Raw genomic sequence first — 19,051 nt, forward strand, 5'->3', positions numbered from 1 at the left:
AGATGCAGGTAATTTGGGTTAAACAACATAAATTGTAGTGTGGTTAATTTTTTCTCTTTACTGTGTGCACTATATGCTTCCGTTCACATTTGTGGATCTGAAATAAATCCCAATATGACATAAAAATAAGAAGAAATTTCTTGAGAGAATTACAAATCTTAAACTTGCTGGAGAGAATGTTAACCTCTCTATCAAGTCCTAATAAATGTAGTTATTGTATGTCTTTTATGAAATAGTAGATGTTGTTGTTTTTAAAAGCACACCCATCATCCCCTTGTGTTCATTGATGTCTATGAAATCTCTCTTTAGAAATTGTACGGGGAGCAAATATTTCGCAGAGCCCGTACTCCTTTTGTCCAAGCTCCTTGTCTATCCGATCGACCTGCGAGCGCAACGACGATAAGCTACCCGGCGGTGTGTGGACAGAAAACCTCTCCGACGGTCAAGTTAGCACACACACTCAGGGAGAGAGAGAGAGGAAGAGAGATATATCACGATGAGTGTTTCTCACCAAATGATGTTCCATCCCTAGCATGGGGGGCGTAGTCATGCTTATATACTTTCAGCGCTCAACTCTGCACCCATTAGTCTCTCAACACGTGGAGCTGCTCTCCCATCTGTCAGCACAAATCCAACGAACACCACCTAACCAAACCGTCAGACAACATTAGCGGGAACTCGGCAGCCCGGCGACATTACCTCGGCCTTCCACGACCGTGCTGCGTAACGTGCCTGAGTGCTCCACTCACCGAGCCCCATAACGGCCGAGCTCGGTAGCATTCCGACAGAGCCGAGCTCAAGACAGGTCGGCCAGCGACCAGAAGATATTTCCCGCCGAGCTACACGTGCGACCCATGGAACCTGGTTGGCAGGCGGTCATCTCGGCCATGTAAGCTCGGTCCAAACATGGGACCTGGACCTCGGGCCTGGGCCTCGACCGAGCAAGATCAACTCCAGGGAAGCCCCAGTTAGCTCGGCCTAAACAGGGGGCCCTAGCCACGACCGAGTGAAACCCACTCGGAACAGGCCCAAATTAGCTAGGCCCAAACGTGCTCGGCTCTATCCAGTCCGACTTCCTCCATAGCCCAAACCCAGATTATAAATCTCCCTCTCAATTGCTACTTAATTCCGTCTGCGCAAGCGTGACTGGGATTACCTGATCCGACCGGGGTAGATTCTCCCTCGGTTCTTAATTAGCAAAACGTTAACCGTGCTAATCCCTAAGCTCGGTTTCTTGATTTGCTCGGTTGACGTCTCAACTCGCCTTCCTGTCTCTTCAATACTGACGCCGCCGTCAATGGGGACACGCATCGATCATTTATTGGCCTCGAGCAACCAACCCAGCCATCTCTTTAGATTCAAATTTAGGCGGTTCTTTTCTCCCATAAACACGCCACATCCCCCTTCATTTTCTTCCTACTGTCTCTTTTTCATTCCAGACGACCTTCAGTGCTCTCCATTGCTTTTTCAAGCTCCATTCTTGCTTTCTACTGCGTTTGTGCTTAAAGACTCGACTTCTGCCCCATTCTTGTAAGTTCTTTGAACCCCTTTATTGCTTTTTCATTTGGGATTTCACATTTTTGGGCACGAAAAACCATTGGTTTTAGGATATAACCCCCCAAAACCCTCATTTGCCCCTACTCTCTTTACTGTTCTTCAACCCCAATGATGAACACATGAGGATCTGGGGCGGACTAGGCTCCAGGTCTTCGTTTGATCCCAAAAAACACCAACACCGAGCAAGTTATAGGTTTGCAAAACTCGCGTATGAATCGAGGTAACAAAGTACTAGACTGCTCGACCGGGATAAAATCTGGCCCGCTTGAGTGATCGAGCTTCTGGGTTTACCCTTGTGACCGAGATGGTTAGGCACTCTATCTGACCGAGCTAAAGTCAAGCTCGTTTTGCACGACCGCGCTCCCGCTTACACTTAAACTTCCTTTTACTGCAGAGTCCAAGGGGACCACGCATCAATACTGAGGCTCTCTAAGGTCGAGCAGCCATCAACCGAGAAATTTGCCAAACCAACACAGCCGTGCTAAAACCAGCCGGCTACACATGGGGCGCTATCGCTTCCTAGTTGACACATCGGTCGCACTAGCCGCGTTCCGGGAAGAATACGGTGTCCCCGCCGATGTACATCTAGAGCTCGGTGCCAAGGACACAACCCCTTGGGGCAGACTAGACCAGTGCCCTTTCACCGTGCTTTCCATTATCAAAGGCGGCCTTCGCTTCCTGGTCAACCCTTTAATGTGCAAGTTCTTGAGGTGCACTGGGCTAGCACCAACCTAAGTTTCAACCAACACTTATAGGATAATTAACGGGATAGCCGAGCTGAACAACCGGCTAGGCCTGAGCCTAGGACTAACCGAGATACTTCGCCAGTACAGCCTAGGGCATACTGGCGATGGTCTCAACTACTATTTAAAAATCAGACCGGGCAAGGAGAAGATAGTAACCGGCACCCAGATAAAGACATGCACGACGGTGACTATTTCTAGGTGTCCGGTAATTATGAAACAGCCGACATGCAGGGCTGGTATATCAGCAAGAACTTCGGTTCAACATGTAAGCCGTGCTAACTGCACAGTCAAGTTACTTTCCTTCACTATTCTGTACTTAATATATTTTCTTCTTTTCTCATTGCAGCCATTGAAGCTTTGCAAGCCCACTACTACAACCCCAACGAATTAGCCATCAAAACTGTGCTTCGGTACAGTAATCGGGATTGCCACGAACTTCTCGGTTACATACCGACCTACAGATAATCCGCTCCCCGCCGAAGTAGAGTGACAGACTTCCTCCGAGCGCCGTCCCCACCTCATGACCCAACACTACCGGACGTGCCCCTTATCTGGTTGACTGAAGCAGAGGAGATGGCGAAACGAATCCGCATCAAAAATCTAATCGCCGCCACATCTACCGAACTACCGAGCATCCCCTCCCGCACAGCCGCATCAAAAATCTAATTGCCGCCACATCAACCACCGCGGTGCAGACAAGCAAGGAAAGCCGCCACGCTGGTAAAAGGCCTCGCACCGTCGATCCCTCAGCCGAGCTCGTAGCGGAGCTGAACACCAAGCAACCAGTGGTCACAACTGACCCAACACCTCCATGGAAGCCCCAACTGAAGCACCAGGAAAAAGAGATCCCGGCCAATGCTTCGATCAAAGGGGACAAAGAGCACCTCCTCGTCTTCGATCTAACCAAAGCCCTACTTCTGCCGAGCGATGTGACCGGCAGCGACCACGTTCCGGACACCCAGCTCGTGAAGTCCTCGGTCAAGTCTATGACCCGGGTAAGAATTTTGCATGCTTTATTCAAATTTTTCTAAGTGTTTGCTCGGTTTCCTTTCTCTAATCAAACTCTCTTCTTGCAGGCCATCCAGAAACAACATCTGGTGATGGAGTGGATTCATAAACTCCGGCAAAAGGCAACGGACACTGCCAGCCAGGTTGAGCACCTTCAGACCAAGCTGGGGTGGTCGAAAGCTTCTTTGGAGATTGCAAACTCAGACCACTCCAAATTGCTCGGCCAACTTGGAGCCGCCGAGCAAGAAAGAGATGCTCTCCGAGACAAGCTGGAAGCGTTGAAACAAGCAAGGAATGATGAGTTGGATGAGGCGAACAACGAAGGTTTCAAGGAGGTCGAGGAAAACTACACCAAGCAAGTTCATGCCACCTAGGACATTTTCTTCAAGGCCGGCTAGAAGGCTGCTTGTGAACAGCTCGGCCAAGGATCTGGAACCGACGTGTTTGCCTCTCCCACAGCTGCCTTCCTACCGACGTACATGGTGCCATACGCCAACTATGTCTTCAACGCATTGCAGGCTGAGGCCGAGGAAGATGGCGCGGAGGAAGCTGAGGAAAATGCCGAGGGAGATAACCGCCCAAAGTAGGCCGGCCAAGTTGAGACTGACGTCCAATAAACCACAACCACGGTCAACCTGACGGCAACTGCAACCGGGGATGGCTTCGCCGACCTATCTCCCTTAGTTTAGTTTTCTTTTTCTTTTTCTTTTTTGTTTTAAAGAATGTAACCGGGCTGCCAATCCCATCGTATGTAATTATGTTTCACATCAATGAAAAGTTCTGATTTCATTAACTATTGTACTGCATGTTGCACTGTGTTTCATCATCTCGACAAAAACCTTTAACAAAACGTCAACTATTTTAGCCGGGGTAAAGCACCTCGGCTAAACCTTTTGAGTTGTGCAAATCATCAACCCCATTAGCCACGACAAAACATCTCGGCGAAAGCCCTAAGGAAATTATCAACTCATCTAGCCGAGATAAACCATCTCGGTTGAAATCACAGAGTTGAGCAAATCATCAACTCATTTAACCGAAGTAAAACATCTCGGTTGAAACCACAGTTGAGTAAACCATCAACTCATTTAACCGAAGTAAAACATCTCGGTTGAAATCACAGAGTTGAGCAAATCATCAACTCATTTAACCAGAGTAAAACATCTCGGTTGAAACCACAGTTGAGTAAACCGTCAACTCGTTTAACCGGAATAAAACATCTCGGTTGAAATCACAGAGTTGAGCAAATCATCAACTCATTTAACCGGAGTAAAACATCTCGGTTGAAACCACAGTTGAGTAAACCGTCATCTCATTTAATCGGAGTAAAACATCTCGGTTGAAATCACAGAGTTGAGCAAATCATCAACTCATTTAACCAAAGTAAAACATCTCGGTTGAAATCACAAAGTTGAGCAAATCATCAACTCATTTAACCGAAGTAAAACATCTCGGTTGGAATTTCAAAGTTGAGTAAATCATCTACTCGTTCAACCGGAATAAAACATCTCGGTTGAAATTACAAAGTTGAGTAAATCATCAACTCATTAAACCGGAATAAAACATCTCGGTTAACACCTCAAAGTAAGCATTGAAAACAATAGAATGCTTCAGCGAAGGTAAGTCACTTCTATTATATTGACAAAAAGAGTATTACATTCAAAAGTGTAAGACAAATAAGTCCTTCCTCAAAAGAATCACATAAAAACTATGAAAACTAAAAATAGTACAATTTGAGGTTAGCCGCATTCCATGGCTGGGGTATGCCCTTTCCTTCCAAATCTTCCAAGTGGTATGTCCCCTTACCTGCCAGACCGGTTATCTTGTAAGGCCCTTCCCAGTTTGCCCCTAGCTTGCCTTCGCCCGGCACCAGTGTGTTGCCCATAACCTTCCTTAGAACCCAGTCGCCCACTTTGAACGGTCTGGGGTGCACGGTTTTGTTGTATTTCCTAGACAATTCTTGTTGGTATGCGGCCACGTAGATCAAAGCTTTTTCTCGGTGCTTTTCAGCTAAGTCCAATTCCAGGGCGACTGCTTCAGAATTCAACTCGGGCTCAAAATTTTCATTGCAGATGGTGGGCATGCCGATTTCCAATGGGATAATCGCCTCCATGCCGTACGCCAGGGCAAAAGGAGTTTCCCCAGTAGATCGTCTCGGGGTCGTTCGATATGCCCAAAGGACACTTGGGAGTTCCTCAGCCCATTTTCCTTTGGCTTTCTCAAGTCTTTTCTTCAACCTATCAAAAATGGTCTTGTTTGATGCTTCGGTTTGGCCGTTAGACAGCGGGTAAGCCAAGGTGGAGTTGTAGAATTCAATTTTCAATTCCTCACAAAATTCTCTGAATAAGCGCCCGTCAAATTGGGTGCCATTATCAGAAATCAGAATCTTGGGGACGCCAAACCGCGTTACCACATTCTGCCAGACAAATCGTTTGACGTCTTTCTCCTTGATAGTTACTAAGGGCTCAGCTTCAACCCATTTGGTGAAGTAGTCCGTAGCCGCGATGAAGAACTTCTGATTGCCTGGTGTCGTTGGGAGTGGTCCCACTATGTCCAGCCCCCACATCGCAAAAGGCCAAGGGATTGAGAGGGGAAGAAGTTCTCTGGCCGGCTGGTGAATTTGGTGGGCGAACTTCTGGCACTTCTCACATTTGCGGACATATTTTTGAGCGTCTGCTTGCATGCACGGCCACCAATATCCTTGTGAGATAACGGTAGGCCAAAGATCTTCCCCCGATGTGACTGCCGCATATGCCTTCATGAATCTTGTACAGGAAAGCTTCCACGCTGTTTGGGTGTACACACTTAAGGTAAGGACCGGCGAAAGACTTCTTGTGTAAAGCGCCAGATGGAGAGAGCCAAAACCGCTCTAACTTCACTCGGACTTTATGCGCTTCCTTTTTATCGGCCGGAAGGGTCTGCTCTTTTAGGAAGAGGATAATAGGGTCCATCCAAGAAGGGCCAAGCTCAGTGCAGAGTACTTTTGTCTGCTCGGGTTTCTCAATACTAGGCCTTGGAAGAAACTCAATTAGGAGAGGACTGGGAGATGTTCTGTCGACCATGGAAGCCAGACCGGCTAACTCATCCGCATAGCCATTTTCTTCCCGTCCAATTTGTTGGACCCTTATCGCCTGGAATCGCTTGATATCGTCTCTTACCAGAGCTTGGTACTTTGCCATTCTGTCGTCTTTAGCTTCGTAGACCCCAAACAATTGGTTGACAACAAGTTGGGAATCGCTGTAAACCATCAGCTCAGATGCGCGCAACTAGAGCGCGCTTTTAAGTTCGGCCAGCAGTGCCTCGTACTTAGCCTCATTGTTTGACGCAGGGAATCTGAGTGTGATAGAGTGTTCGATGGTCAGACCATCTGAGGAGATCAAAACTATGCCCAGTCCGGCACCGTGACGATTTAAGGCTCCATCTACAAAAGGTTTCCACATTTCACCGACAAAGAGCTTCCAACACTCTGAGGGGTCCTGGGAGGCTTGAAGGTCGATGGGATCACGGTCGCTCGGCTGTTCTTCATTCCCCCTCGGCGATGCAGCACCGGACCCAACAGGTTGAACTAGTATGCCCAAGTTCGGCGTCACATCGCTGGGCTGCAGTACTATGCCGGCTGGAGGTTCTATGGCGAGGCACGCAAGTTTCGCGTCGCCAATATCGCCCTGCTGTGCAATTTCTGGCGAGCCTGCATTCACCTCCTCGGCTGTCGTGGCAAGATCCACCGGGCATACTAAATGAATTCCAAGTGAGAATTCAGCAACGAAATCGGCCAATGTCTGTGTTTTTATGGCAGTTCGGGGTTGGAACTTGACGTCGAATTGTCCCAATTCGACGGCCCACTTGAGGATTCGACCGGAGAAATCCGCTCGCTCGAACAAAGCTTTGAGTGGGAACTCGGTCAAAATGATGATTGTGTGAGCATGAAAATAGTGCGCCAATTTCCTAGAGGCCATCATCAACGCCAAGGCAAGTTTTTCCAGCGGCAAGTATCTCGACTCTACTGGTAGCAAGGTTTTGCTCACGTAGAAGATGGGGAAATGCTGGATTCCTTCTAACCGGACAAGCACTGCGCTAACTGCATGCTGAGAAATGGCCAGATAAAGGTAGAGTTCTTCGTCAGGCTTTGGTGTCACTAATAATGGAGCAGAAGACAGATACGCCTTTAGCTCGGCCAAAGCCCTGTCACATTCCCCATCCCATGAAAACTTGGATTTCAGGGCTCGAAAGAAAGGGCGGCAGCGATCTGATGACCGGCTTATGAATCGATTAAGCGCGGCGGCCATTCTGTCCAGATGCTGCACGTCCTTCGCTGAGTTGGGCTGCTTTAATTCTTGTATGGCTTTGATTTGTGTGGGGTCTGCCTCGATGCCTCGTTTTGTGACTAGGAAGCCTAGGAATTTCCCCAATCCCACGCTAAAGGCACACTTGGACGCATTCAAACGTAGCTTGCACTGCTTGAGAATGGCAAACATCTTGGCTAGGTCGGACAAGTGGTCTGCCTGATGCCTGCTTTTGACCACCATGCCATCGATGTAAGTCTCCATCGTCTGGCCTAGCAGAGGAGCGAACATTTTGGTTACCATCCTTTGGAAAGTTACTCCGGCGTTCTTCAAACCAAAAGGCATGACTCAATAGCAGAAGAGTCCCCTTGGAGTGGTGAAAGAGGTTATCTCATGGTCGGGGCCATGCATGGTAATCTGATGATAACCGTGGTAGGCATCCAAGAAACTGAGCCTTTATGTCCGGTCGTTAAATCCACCAGCTGGTCTATTCTGGGCAGAGAAAAGCTGTCTTTAGGGCAAGCTCGGTTGACGGTCTTGTAGTTGACGCAAACTCGCCACTTCCCATTCTTCTTGGGCACTACGACCGTGTTTGAAATTCACCGAGGGTAGTGCATTTCCTAATAGCCCGTGCTTCAAGCAAGTTCCTTACCTCCTTCGTGATTACCTCGGCGTGATGAAGAGCCGATCTCCTTGTTCTTTGAATGACTGGTCGTGCATCAGAGAAAACATTGAGTTGGTGGCAAATAAAACTTGGATCGATGCCAGGCATGTCATAGGGTGACCATGCGAAGACTTCGATATTTTCCATCAAGAACTCTACCATCTCGGTCCTTTCTTGAGCGGTCAGGCTTGATCCGAGCAAAAAGAACTTGTTTGGACTTTTCGTGTCGATCCGTACTTCTACCAATTCTTCAACAGCTTTGTCCTCGGCCATGGTGCCCACGTCATCAAGGACACTCTGGTCTTCTAGGCCTTCAATCATTTGCACGAAGCCTTTGGCAGCTCAGCTCCCATTCACTGCCATGAAGCATTGCTTCAACATGACTTGATCGCCCTAAATTTCCTCAATTTCCCCCATAGCCGAGGGGAATCTCATAACCTAGTGGTAGGTCGACGCTATAGCTTGCATAGTGTGAAGCCAGCCCCTACTGAGAATCAGATTGTATGTAGACGGCACCTGCAATACCCAGAACTCCACCTGCTTGACCACGGATCCGGCTTTGATCGGTAAAATTATTTTTTCCAAAGGCCACTCCGGTTGTGAGTTGAAACATACCAGTGGCGAAGTTGCTGGAGCCAAGTCTGTATCACGGAGTTTGAGTTGTTTGAAGGCGTCGTAGTACATAATTTCAACCGAGCTTCCCTGGTCAATCAAGATGCGCTTGACATCGAACTCTTTGACACCGAGGGTGACCACTAGGGCGTCATTGTGTGGCGTTTGAATACGCTCTAGGTCCCTTGTAGAGAAGCTACTCACGTCTTTTCCCTCGGTTTTCCCCCTTTTGATTACGGGCTGGACTGACAAAACTTCCCTCATGTGTTCCGCCTTTTTGATCATTCCTCAGAGCTCGAATACACACGCCGGCTCCACTATGCCGTGGATCACATTAGCCACTCCTTAAGGGGGCGCCTCCAAGTCATCCGGTCCATGCGGATCAGCCGGGGCGGGATGTGCGACCTTAACACCCCCATCAATGTAAAGATCGAAGTATCCGGCTACGACTAACTCCTCCAAGTGTTGCTTCAGAGGCAAACAGTCCTCTGTCTGGTGTCCTTGCTCCCGGTGATATGTGCAGCGATACAGCGGATTGAAGCCCTTTTGCGCGTCGCCTAACTTAGCAGGAAACCGGACGTAATCCTCGTCATGGATTTTAGTAAGTATGCGATAGATTGGAATCTTAAAGACCGTGGTGATGCCCGTCTGAGCTTTTAACCTTCTGTTAGCATCAGCTACGTCATCGAGGGAGTATTCAGCTCGGTCATTCCGACGACTCGTTCCCCGGTTTCGATGATTTGACCCACGGTCAGATTCCTCGACCCGATCATTTGGACGGTTAGTCTCCTGACCGACTGCGTGTACCTTGCCAACCGACCTCTTGTCTATTACCACTGGAGTTGTCTTCGTGGTGGATGCCGCTGCATTATCCTTTACTCGGATGTGCTCATTGATGCGCTACATTAGTTGGCCCATGGATGTCGGCTGGTTCATGGTAAGCGAGTCCCGCAGCCTATGTCCGACCGGGAGACCACGCTTATATTGGGTGATTGCCAGGTTGATCGGGCAATTTAAAATCTCATTGAAGGTTTCCCAGTATCTGGAGTTGTATGCCTTGAGTGTGTCGCTCGACTCCATTTTGACACTGAGAAAGTGGTCCACCTCCGTTGGCGTTTTAGTGTTGGTCTTGAAATGAGTCACAAAGGTTTCCGCCAACTGCTGCCACCTTTCGATGCTTTCCTCCGGCAGCCTCTCAAACCATTTCAAGCCTAGCTCACCCAAACTCGATGGGAAGATAAGGCACATAAGAGCGTCATTGCGCCTATGTCCGGCTATGACCTGCCGGAAGTGGCTTACATGCATGTATGGATCGATCTTTCTGTCGTAAAGCGTAAACTTGGGCTGGTAAAAGCCCGCGGGGAGCGGTGTGGTTTCTATCTCGAGGGAGAAGGGGGTGGCGTTCAGCCTCGCCAAATCTGTGTCTAGAAGGAGAGGCACGGCTGGGCAAGGTGGTGGCATTATGACCTCTTCACTAGCGTGACCCCCGTAAGATAGCCGCTAGAGTGCCAGCACCCTTTGAGTCTCTCGCCGGCGAGCCCGTTCCTTCAAGACTACCCAGAAGTCCTCTGAGCGAGCGGAGTAGGAACATTTCGACGTCATCGCCGGACGTGAGGGTTGATAGGTACTATCTTGTACGCTAGACTTCTCTACAGGCGCGTCGGAATCTCCAACCCTGTAACTGCTGGTGATAGAAAGGGAGGGAGTGTGTCGCTGGCTCTGACTTCCTGAACGGCATGGTTGGGTGCGCTCACTGTGGTCTCCCACTCCAGCAACACCCTTCCCTTTGACATGCCGTTTGAGAGCTTCTATCTCCGCCGCCATTCTCCGGATGACGGCGTCTTGGTCCCTTAACTTGTGCTTTAGACGTCTAGCGTGCAATTCTCTTCCCCGCCAATGTCCGTCTGGGCTCCGCGAGTGACCAAAACTTCTAGCACACTTATCACGCGTGTCTCTTGAATGCCCTCATGGGAAGTCTCCAGGTCCGCCATGTTTGGAACGGCGGGGAGTTCGTCTCTCCGTCTAGCTGACTCCGGAGTAACACCGTCGATGGCGGACAACGGTATTTCGTTGTTGTTCGCCATGGAAGGCGATCAGATGAGTTTGGAAGACAAGGTTTTGTCTATCAAATTTCCCACAAACAGCGCCAATTGTACGGGGAGCAAATATTCCGCGGAGCCCATACTCCTTTCATCAAAGCTCCTTATCTATCCGATCGACCTGCGAACGCAACGGCAGTGAGCTACCCGGCGATGTATGGCCAGAAAACCCCTCTGACGGTCAAGTTAGCACACACACTCAAGGAGAGAGAGAGGAAGAGAGAGATATATCACAATGAGTGTTTCTCACCAAATGATGTTCCATCCCTAGCATGTGGGGCGCAGTCATGCTTATATACTTTCTGCGCTCAACTCTGTACCCATTAGTCTCTCGACACGTGGAGCTGCTCTCCCATTTGTCAGCACAAATCTAGCGAATACCACCTAACCAAACCGTCAGACAACATTAACGGGAACTCGGCAGCCCAGCTGCATTACCTCGGCCTTCCACAACCGTGCTGCGTAACGTGCCTGAGTGCTCCACTCGTCGAGCCCCATAACGGCCGAGCTCGGTAGCATTCTGGCAGAGTCGAGCTGAAGACAGGTCGGCCGGTGAACAGAAGATATTTCCCGCCGAGCTACGCGTGCGACCCATGGAACCCGGGTTGGCAGGCCGTCATCTCGGCCAAGTAAGCTCGGTCCAAACATGGGACCTGGACCTCGAGCCTGGGCCTCAACCGAGCAAGATCAACTCCAAGGAAGCCCCAGTTAGCTCGGCCTAAACAGGGGGCCCAAGCCACGACCGAATGAAACCCACTCGGAATAGGCCCAAATTAGCTTGGTCCAAACGTGCTCGGCCCTATCCAGTCCGACTTCCTCCACGGCCCAAACCCAGATTATAAATCTCCCTCTCAAAAATTATTTAAACAAGGTGTACTTTTATTTATCGCCAATATTTTATGTGTTGTCTAAGAGGGATCCGAAGTAAATATCTTATTGGGTAGAATGCTTTTTGTTATCCACCCACCTTTAGTACTAAAATGGTTTGTTTACAAGAAGGAATTACTTCTTCCATAACTTCTATTCAAACAGTTTGTGAACTTGCAAACAGATGATTTGACCGACCTTTGCTACCACATTTACATTATGTAATCATGTGTCTATCTAACAAGAAAATAAATGATCACATTATTTAAAAAAGTGATTGAAATATTTAAGCCTGCGTAAAAAGTGTCTAGAAGGGAACGAATGAGCTTATTAATTAAAAATTATGATTAAATTGATTATTTATCTAATTTTAGCCTTTGTTTGAATTACTACACCAACAAGCAATCACATGATAACATAAAATAATTTTTTTTTAAAAAAAATTACTTTGGAAAACCGAAAAGCAAGAAGTCACAGTCCTAACACCCAAATCAAATATCACTAAGACGATTCAAGAATACAAGACACAAACAAGAAGATTTACAATTGTTTACTTAGGTTGACCCAAATCTGTTGACTTATAGAAGCTCCGTGAGCGTGACCTAATCAAGTTAGCCTTATTGATCTTCTAGACACCACGAAATTTCACGCATCAATCTCCGTTCTCGAATGGCTCTGATTGCCCAATCAGCCTTGGATGTAGAACACAAAAATGTGCAAGATTTTGAGGCTTTTTTCAAAATACTAACTCAAGAAAATTCTTCAAAAAGACCAAAGTTTATTACTCAAAATTATTCTAAAGTTTTCAGAATTTTGACTATACAAAACAATGTATGAGATATTGAAAAATGAGTTGTAGAGGTCCGTTTATACAAAATTTACTTTTGAAACTAACCAATTTAGGTTTGGGAAAAATCAGATTAAAGTTTACTAAGTCACACTGAGATTAAAGTTTGTCACACATTTAAAATATCTTAACATTCTATTGCAACCAATTTTATCACAAAAACAGCCAATTAAAATATTCTATTACAGTGGTCATGTGTGCTAGGTCGGAATTGCTATATTTGAAAAGGAAAAAGAAAAAATGTGAGTAAAATATGAATGGATTATATAAGTTTTTTTTTTTTTTTTTCATTTTCTTTTCTCTTTCTAAATCTTTACATAAATCTATGATTTAAACACAATCTTAAAACCAACTATTCTCACTTCTTCGTACTGGGCCCAAGAGGTTTCTCTAGTGTCATTTTTTTGGGCTAAAACTGATTTGTGACCCAGAGCCTAAAAATCTTTTATTGGGCCATGCACCATCTTCGAAACTCTTTTTCTCAAGTTTTTATGAATGAATGCTTTGGGCTATGATGATGGACAAAGTCCTTGTCTTCTATCTTGGCCCATTAGCAATCCAGTTGAATTGAACCTCAACCTCATAAAAAGAAGGGTTAGTTTGTTTTATTTAATGATAAATTTATTATTACAAAAATATTTTTTTTCAAAAAAATTCAACGACTTTACACTCTCTGTATCATATTTTAATATAAACTAACACAAATAAATTAAAAATAAATCAAACTCACAAACAAAAGTTAAAAGGTGAAATTACAAATAGATGGGACAATCACAAAATAATTATATTACAAATGCGAATTATTATTATTATTTTTTATGCAACTCTGACATACGAGAAGAGATGCACTAATTATAAGAATAAATTTGCATCATGCACACAGGAGAGTTGCACCATATAGCGATCCCGGGTTTACCCTTGTTGTACAGTGATCCGGACATGTGTCCGTGGATGTTGGTAGTTGTTTATTATCTTGTTTGCATCCTCTTTACTTTGTATATTGAGTTATAGGATGTGTTGGGCAGGTTGGTTATGGGTTGGTTGAGTTTAGAAACCAAAACTAGTTGCCCAGATTTTGGCCTGTCCGCTCAAGCGGGTCTTCTTGCGCTCGAGCGGGGATCACACACTTCCAGTATTTCGTGTCTCTGCAAAACTTCTGCAGATGTGATTTTTGCGCTCGAGCGGATTTGTTTACACTCGACCAGTGGCGCTCGAGCGGGTCGGTGGGCGCTCGAGCGGGTAGTACTTCCAGAGTATAAGTTTTGGGAGGGGGAAATCCACGCTCGAGCGGACTGGTTTTCGCGCTCGAGCGGAAGTGCTTTATTCTTGTGTCTTGGCGCTCGAGCGGGCCTTAGTACGCTCGAACGTGTCCAGATTTTTGTTCTTGGCGCTCGAGCGTCGTGTTCTCCGCTCAAGCGGGTTATACGTATATGAGTTATCCGCTGGGTGATTTCAAATCACTTTTTGCTTTTCTTTCTCTCTCCTACCTTTTCTAAAAGCCATTTTGAGAGCTCCTCTCTCTAAAATCTTGCCTTCTCTCTAGATTTTGATCTAGCTAGGGTGAGTTCCTCACTTTCGGCCTTTGTAAAGGTCGTGTTGATCGTCGATGGCGTCGTTTTCATCCGAGAATCTTGGTCTTTGGAGCATTTTGATTTTTGGTCTTCATCTCCTTTGGAGCTCAAACTTTGAGGTAGGGATATCCTACTCCTCTCTATGGATTTTGTCTTTAAATTTTAGTATTTTGAGATGTTGGGGTTGGTTTGGTAATTTGGTGAAAGTTTGGGGCTTTTGTGCAATTTTACAAAAGGTGGGATTTTATTCATAATAAACCTAGATGCATGTTTGGCATAGAGAAATGGAATAAATGTTGAATGGAATAAAAGTTGAATCATTGATGAAAATGGGACCTAAGGGTTGAAATGGTAATTATGGATAATGACCTAATTACATTGTTTGATTAATTGGGATAATTAATTATGAGAAATGAGGAAATGAAATGTTGATTGAATATCCATTGTGCATTTATTTTCTGTTTAGAGATAACTGCTTTGGGCTATCGGTGGAGGATAGTCGTGATTGTTGTAGACAATGCATGATGATTAGGCAAACGGAAACTAATCAATGGAATGTGTCATGGAATTTGACGGTTGATAGAATACATTAATTATATGTATTGAGTGATTGTATACAGAACCAATGTGTTTGTATACGTTATGTGTAGAGGAGGAGATGGGGGATGTACTCCGCGGTTTAGGGGAAGATGGGGGATGTACCTCTAAACCGGATAGTGTTGGGAGAAGATAGGGGATGAACTCCGTAGATACAGCTCATATGCTTGTCTAGAGAAGTGAAGATAGAGCTTATATGCTTATCTTTGTGAAATGTGGATATAGCTTATATGCTTATCTGTGAATGTGGATATTGTTGTTATACATATCTGTTGAGAATGTGGATATAGCTTATATGCTTATCTGTGAATGTGGGATATAGTTTTTATACATATCTGTTGAAATAATGATAGAGCTGACATGCTTATCTGTTGAAAAGAGGAAAATGAAAAGTAACTTGGACTCATAAGTCGGATGACATAAATATGAGATTTATGTGAATGTATCAGTGTTGGCCATCTATCAATTGCTAATCTTTTAGTCATTGTTCATGGTTGGTTTAGTGTATTTCTACTGGGCTGTGGCTCACCCTATATGGGAATATCATTTTCAGGTACAGGTAGCATGCCACCTCCAAGGACATAGCTTGGGAGGCTAGAGGCGGACATACTTTTGTCGTTTTACTTTTTGATGTATTACATGTAAATTCAAGCCAAGGGCTTAATGTGTAATGAGTTAGTACTCTTTTGTTGTAACCAAGTGTTAACTTGGAAAGCTGTAAGCCCATAGGGCATTTGCTTTTGTTGTTAACATGTAATACGTATGTAATGGAATTCTGATAAATGGAAGAATGTGGAACATTTACATATCAATGCATGTCTTATTTGATGGGTTTAATGTTATTATTTTGAGGGCGTTACAACTTGGTATCAGAGCGTACCGGGTTTGAATACTTTGGGTACGTGGGAAGTGATTATGATCACAATGGGTTTGTCTCGCTTGATAGAGACTTAGATGTAGTATCATATGCTATGTGCTTAATTGATAACATGCTTATGTGACTATGTGGGTATGGGATTTAGTTTCTAGGATGTTGATTGGATCCTTGGGTTTCTGGGAGTCTTGTTGGAAAAGCACTTGATCAATGCTGTTTCTAACCGGAACTCTAGTAACGCCTCGGGACTATCATTATCCGGAAATGAAATTCGTAAGTGCTTATGTGTTTATGTGCTTACGTGGAGTGAATTATAGTTGTCCATGCATTAGGACGTGAGTGTTTAGTTTTGGCACATTTGTGAATGTGCTAACGTTCTGTATTACCTTTATTAGGATGTCAGGACGAGGAAGAGGTGCTAGGCGTGGTAGACCGGCAAGGCAGGAAGTATCGTTACCGGAGAAGGTTCCGGCAGTGCAGGAGGGAGTTGGCCAGGCCAATGTGGCCGAGCCAGTGGGTGAGCAGGCCATGGGTGCCTTGGCCAGAGAGATAGCAGGAGCTTTGGGTATTCTTAGAGCTGCAAATCAGGCAGCTGAGGCAGGGCCTTCTTTCTTGAAGAGGGAGTTTTTCCGGTCAAATCCGGATGAGTTTATCGGGGATCCGAAGGAGCCACTGAAGGCTGATGAGTGGCTAGAGCAAATGAGTAAGACGTTCGAGATGCTTGGCATCGAGGACGGAGCATTGAAAGTGACCTTGGCATCCTTCTAGCTGAAGGGAGATGCGGGTCAATGGTGGAAGTACGAGAAGGCTCGTGTTGGTGGTACTTGGGAGGCGTTTGTGAATGCTTTTCAGGAGAGGTTTTTGTCTGCAGCAGCTAGGGAGAAGCGGAGGGATCAGTTTAGCCGGCTTAAACAGCAGGGCTTGTCAGTGGCCGAGTTTGAGGCTACTTTTACTAGTCTTTCCAGGTTTGCACCTGAACTGGTGGCGTCTAAGGAACGTCGTTGCTATGAGTTTGAGCGGAAGTTGAGGCGGGGCCTCAAGTTGAGGGTTGGTGGGTCTTATATCCGAGAGTATAGACACCTGGTAGATGCTGCTGCTCATATGGAAATTATGATGCAGGAAGAGGAGGAAGAACAGAGGGGCTCCAAGAGGAGCCAGGATGGTCAGGGTGATGGCAGGAGGCAGAGGGGTTATAACCCTCAGCAGTCTCAGGGAGCAGTTTCTAGATCGACCTTTCCAGTGCCGAGTGCAGGCTCGGGGAGAGGCAATCAGGGGGAGTTTGCTTGTTATAAGTGTGGCCAGCTGGGTCACAAGGTTTCTGTTTGCCCGCAAAAGGGTGGGGGTCAGAGAGCTGCTTCTTCTTCAGCTAGACCGCAGAGTCAGAGTTTGGGCAGGGGGCAGCCCTTGTCTTGTTATCAGTGTGGACAGCCTGGGCACCTGAAGAGGTTTTTCCCGCAGTTGAGTGCCACTTCGGGAGCGTCTGGTTCTAGGCAGACGCAGGGTTTTCAGCCAGCTCAGTCTGTGCAGGCCTCGAGGGCCAATCCGGGAGCTTCGTCATCCCAGACTGTGCAGCAGTCTTTTGCTTCGAGAGGTGAGCAGGTAGACCAGGGGCCTACGGGGCGCGTGTATGCTGTTACCGCGCAGGATTTAGTACCGGCTCCATCGGTAGTGAGAGGTACTTTTCTGTTTTGCAACTCGGTTGCTAGTGTGTTGATAGACACGGGTGCATCTCATTCTTTTGTATCTGCTGCATTTGCATCTGTTTTGGAACTGGAGTTAGCACAGTTAGCATCTCCTATTTGTGTGGTATCGCCTTTGGGTGGTGAGTTGATCTTGAAACAGGGTGTTAGAGGTTGTGATATAGAGGTCGCCGACTATAGGCTTCCTTTTCCGTTTGTTGTCATGCCCATGAAGGGTTTTGATGTTATTTTGGGTATGGACTGGCTATCGTCATACCGGGCTGTTATCGATTGCTACCGCCAGAGGGTCACGTTATGTACCTTGAGCGGGGAGTGGTTCCATTTCTTGGGAGACCGGGTTGGTAGTGTTTTGCCACCGGGGTATGATTCGCGAGGGCGAAGTGAGCTTAGTAGTCTACTTGCCAGCTTTGAGAGTGGTGAGAGTGGTGAGACCCAGCTTGTGTTGCCGAGGGTGGTTTGTGAGTATTCGGATGTCTTTCCCGAAGATCTTGTTAATTTGCCACCTCACCGAGAGATAGAGTTCTCTATTGATTTAGTGCCCGGCACGGCGCTGATTTCTATGGCACCTTACCGTTTTGCTCCAGCAGAGTTGGTTGAGTTGAAAGTTCAGCTCCAGGAATTGTTAGATAAGGGCTTTGTTCGCCCTAGTGTTTCGCTGTGGGGAGCACCGGCCCTCTTTGTTAAAAAGAAAGACGGTGCCTTGAGATTGTGTATTGACTACCGGAAGTTGAATCGGGCTACAGTTAAGAATAAGTATCCTATGCCCCGTATAGATGATTTGTTTGACCAGTTGAAGGGTTCCCGTTGTTTCTCTAAGATATATTTGAGATCAGGTTACCACCAGTTGAGGGTCAGGGAGGAGGATGTTCCTAAGATAGCATTCCGTACGCGGTATGGCCATTATGAGTTTCTGGTGATGCCATTTGGGCTTACCAATGCACCGGCAGTCTTTACGGACTTGATGAACCGGATCTTCTGGGAATTCTTGGATCGATTTGTAGTCATTTTTGTGGACGACATCCTTATCTATTCGCCTTCTGAGGAGGAGCACGAGGCACACTTGAGAGTGGTGCTTGAGTTACTTAGAGCCCATAGGCTGTATGCCAAATTTGGGAAGTGTGAGTTATGGCTGAGGGAAGTCAAATTCTTAGGCCACGTGGTATCCGGGGAAGGGGTGTCTGTTGATACATCCAAGGTAGAGGCAGTGCAAGATTGGGCACAGCCTAAGAGTGTGTTTGAGATCCGCAGTTTTCTGGGATTAGCTGGGTATTACCGTTGGTTTGTGAAAGATTTCTCCAGGTTAGCGTCACCGTTGACTAGACTGACTCGGAAGGGAGTCAAGTTTGTGTGGAGTGAGACTTGTGAAAAGTTGTTCCAAGAGCTGAAAGTTAGATTGACCACCACTCCGGTGTTGATTATTCCGGAGAGAGGGTTGGGTTATGCGGTTTATTGTGATGCCTCACGAGAGGGTTTGGGTTATGTGTTGATGCAGGACGGGAAAGTGGTAGCTTATGGCTCACGTCAGTTGAAAATACACGAGAAGAATTACCCCACACACGACCTAGAGTTAGCAGCAGTGATCTTTGCCTTGAAAATTTGGAGGCACTACCTTTATGGTGAGAGGTTCGA

The 19,051-nt window shown here is 46.5% G+C and overlaps 1 protein-coding gene across 1 annotated transcript; it reads right to left on the reverse strand.

Annotated features, from left to right (window-relative positions):
- Positions 1-4,918: 4,918 nt before the first annotated feature.
- LOC145799440 (uncharacterized) lies at positions 4,919-6,556 on the reverse strand. The gene is made up of 2 exons (XM_082889025.1): positions 6,064-6,556; positions 4,919-4,938 (listed from the first exon to the last, which is right to left on the reverse strand). Exons 1-2 carry the CDS (start codon positions 6,554-6,556, stop codon positions 4,919-4,921), a joined length of 513 nt encoding a protein of 170 aa, XP_082745151.1.
- Between the last annotated feature and the right edge of the window lie 12,495 nt (positions 6,557-19,051).

The sequence above is a fragment of the Camellia sinensis genome, chromosome 9 (genome assembly GCF_055761805.1).
Source record: "Camellia sinensis isolate YWXY chromosome 9, ASM5576180v1, whole genome shotgun sequence".
Classification (NCBI taxonomy): Eukaryota; Viridiplantae; Streptophyta; class Magnoliopsida; order Ericales; family Theaceae; genus Camellia; species Camellia sinensis.